Source organism: Micromys minutus (genome assembly GCF_963924665.1).
Source record: "Micromys minutus genome assembly, chromosome: 10".
Lineage (NCBI taxonomy): Eukaryota > Metazoa > Chordata > Mammalia > Rodentia > Muridae > Micromys > Micromys minutus.
Window position 1 is genome coordinate 2,700,499 of NC_137979.1, and position 2,082 is coordinate 2,702,580.

Here is a 2,082-nt window from a genome sequence, read left to right on the forward strand (position 1 = left end):
TCTCCAGGGGTCTGAAGATATAATTAGTATACAGGACACGAAGATGCTCTTTACAAACATGGCATCCAGCCCCCCCTGCCCCCCACAGTGCAACATTTGCTCACAAAAGTGTTTACACCCCAGTGTTTACACTCACAGACATCAGGGGAAGTGAGTGAGTTTCACCATTATGGGGAAACATACTGAAGCTATTGACCGTTGGAGCACTTCTGATTTTGGTCATTTATGTTAGAGCAAGAGAAAAAATGACAGTTAATTGTGAACAGATACTAACATAATTCCTAGCCTGCTACTACACAATAAAATACAATAAAAATAAAACCTTCCCCACCACATTCATTAAGGTGGTAATAACTGTATGAAAAAGAAAAAAAGGCTGTAAACATATATAGAAAAGTTCAACTCTATCTTCTAAACAAATTACAAAACGATTTTTGTTTTTAACCTTGAGTGTTACTTAAAAAAAAATTATATGTAAACCTGTGGACCTAGTTACCAACCACAAAGACTTGTCCTAAGCCCAGGTTTGACCTTAAAGTTTGGCCTGAGCTAATTTGGCCTTCAAGTTTTCTGCAAGTTTGTCCATAAACTCAAATGTATTCAAGTAGTCAGAACGCTGTATATAGGGTAAGCCTTTAATGCAAGCAGCCAGGTCCTTAGTCATAAAGCCAGCCTCAATGGTCTCAATACAGACTTCTTCCAAAGACTTTGCAAAGAAGCTGAGCTCAGCATTGTTGTCAAGCTTTGCTCTGTGGGCTAATCCTCGGGACCAGGCAAAAATGGAAGCAATGGGGTTGGTGGATGTCTCCTGTCCTTTCTGATACATGTGGTAGTGACGTGTGACAGTGCCATGGGCAGCCTCTGCATCTACCGTCTTACCATCCAGACAAATCAGCACACTGGTCATCATGCCAAGGGAGCCGTAACCTTGGGCTACCGAGTCTGACTGCACATCGCCATCATAGTTCTTACAGGCCCAGATGAAGCCTTCCTCTGATTTCATAGCCTGGGCCACCATGTCATCTATGAGCCTGTGTTCATAGCAGATGTTCTGAGCTTCAAACTGGGACTTGTATTGCTTGTCATAGATCTCCTGGAAGATGTCTTTGAAACGCCCATCATACTTCTTCAGGATAGTGTTCTTGGTGCTTAAATACAAAGGCCAGCCCTTCGACAGAGCCATTTGGAAGGAACTGTGTGCAAAGTCTTCGATTGACTTATCCTGGTTGTACATGCCCATGGCAACACCACCACCTTCTTCAAAGTTATGCACCATGTATGTCACTTTCTGAGATCCATCTTTTGGTGTGTAGGTTATCTCTACTTTTCCAGGCCCAGGAACAACAAAATCAGTTGCTCTGTACTGGTCCCCATACGCATGTTGGCCAATGATGATGGATTTTACCCAGCCTGTCACTAGCCGGGGGATATTTTTGCAGATAATAGCTTCCCTGAAGACAGTGCCACCCAGAATGTTTCGGATGGTGCTGTTTGGTGATTTCCACATTTGTTTCAACTTGAACTCCTCAACCCTCTTCTCATCGGGAGTAATGGTTGCACACTTGACGCCAATGTTGTATTTCTTTATAGCCTCTGCCGCGTCCTTGGTGACCTGGTCGTTGGTGGCATCACGATTCTCTATGCCTAAATCATAGCTATGCAGATCCAGTTCCACATAGGGAAGAATGAGTTTTTCCTTAATCAAGTCCCAAATAATTCGTGTCATTTCATCTCCTTGCATCTCCACCACAGAACCGCCATGGATTTTTCTGGACATTTTTACTTCTATAACTCGGTTCACACCCGCTGACACACAGTTAGAACAGCAGCCGCCGCAACCTTCGCTCATTAAATAGATTTTCTTACTTCATTCATAGGCTCATTCGAATGCTTTGTGGAATCATGGTTTCTCTTAGAAAGATTCTGAAATGTTTCCCCAACATTTCAGCGAGCTTGTTGTCTTTGGTTTCTGCTACTGGGGATTTGTGAGCTCCCCGGGTGTGTGGTAATGGCTTTTCCTCTCATACCTTGTGTCTCTTTGATGTGTTTGGTTATCTGTTGGATGAATTCTCTCCCTGCTTC

The 2,082-nt window shown here is 43.3% G+C and overlaps 1 protein-coding gene across 1 annotated transcript; it reads right to left on the minus strand.

The window, feature by feature from the left end:
• Window positions 1-309: 309 nt before the first annotated feature.
• Window positions 310-1,801, minus strand: LOC308426459 (isocitrate dehydrogenase [NADP] cytoplasmic-like). Its single transcript, XM_080924226.1, has one exon. The coding sequence runs from the start codon at window positions 1,775-1,777 to the stop codon at window positions 533-535; it is 1,245 nt and encodes a 414-aa protein (XP_080780352.1). The 5' UTR covers window positions 1,778-1,801; the 3' UTR covers window positions 310-532.
• Window positions 1,802-2,082: the final 281 nt, after the last annotated feature.

What these genes read in the sequence shown, in the direction of transcription:
- LOC308426459 (XM_080924226.1), bottom strand. Translation starts at nt 1,777, where the DNA reads ATGTCCAGAAAAATCCATGGCGGTTCTGTGGTGGAGATGCAAGGAGAT.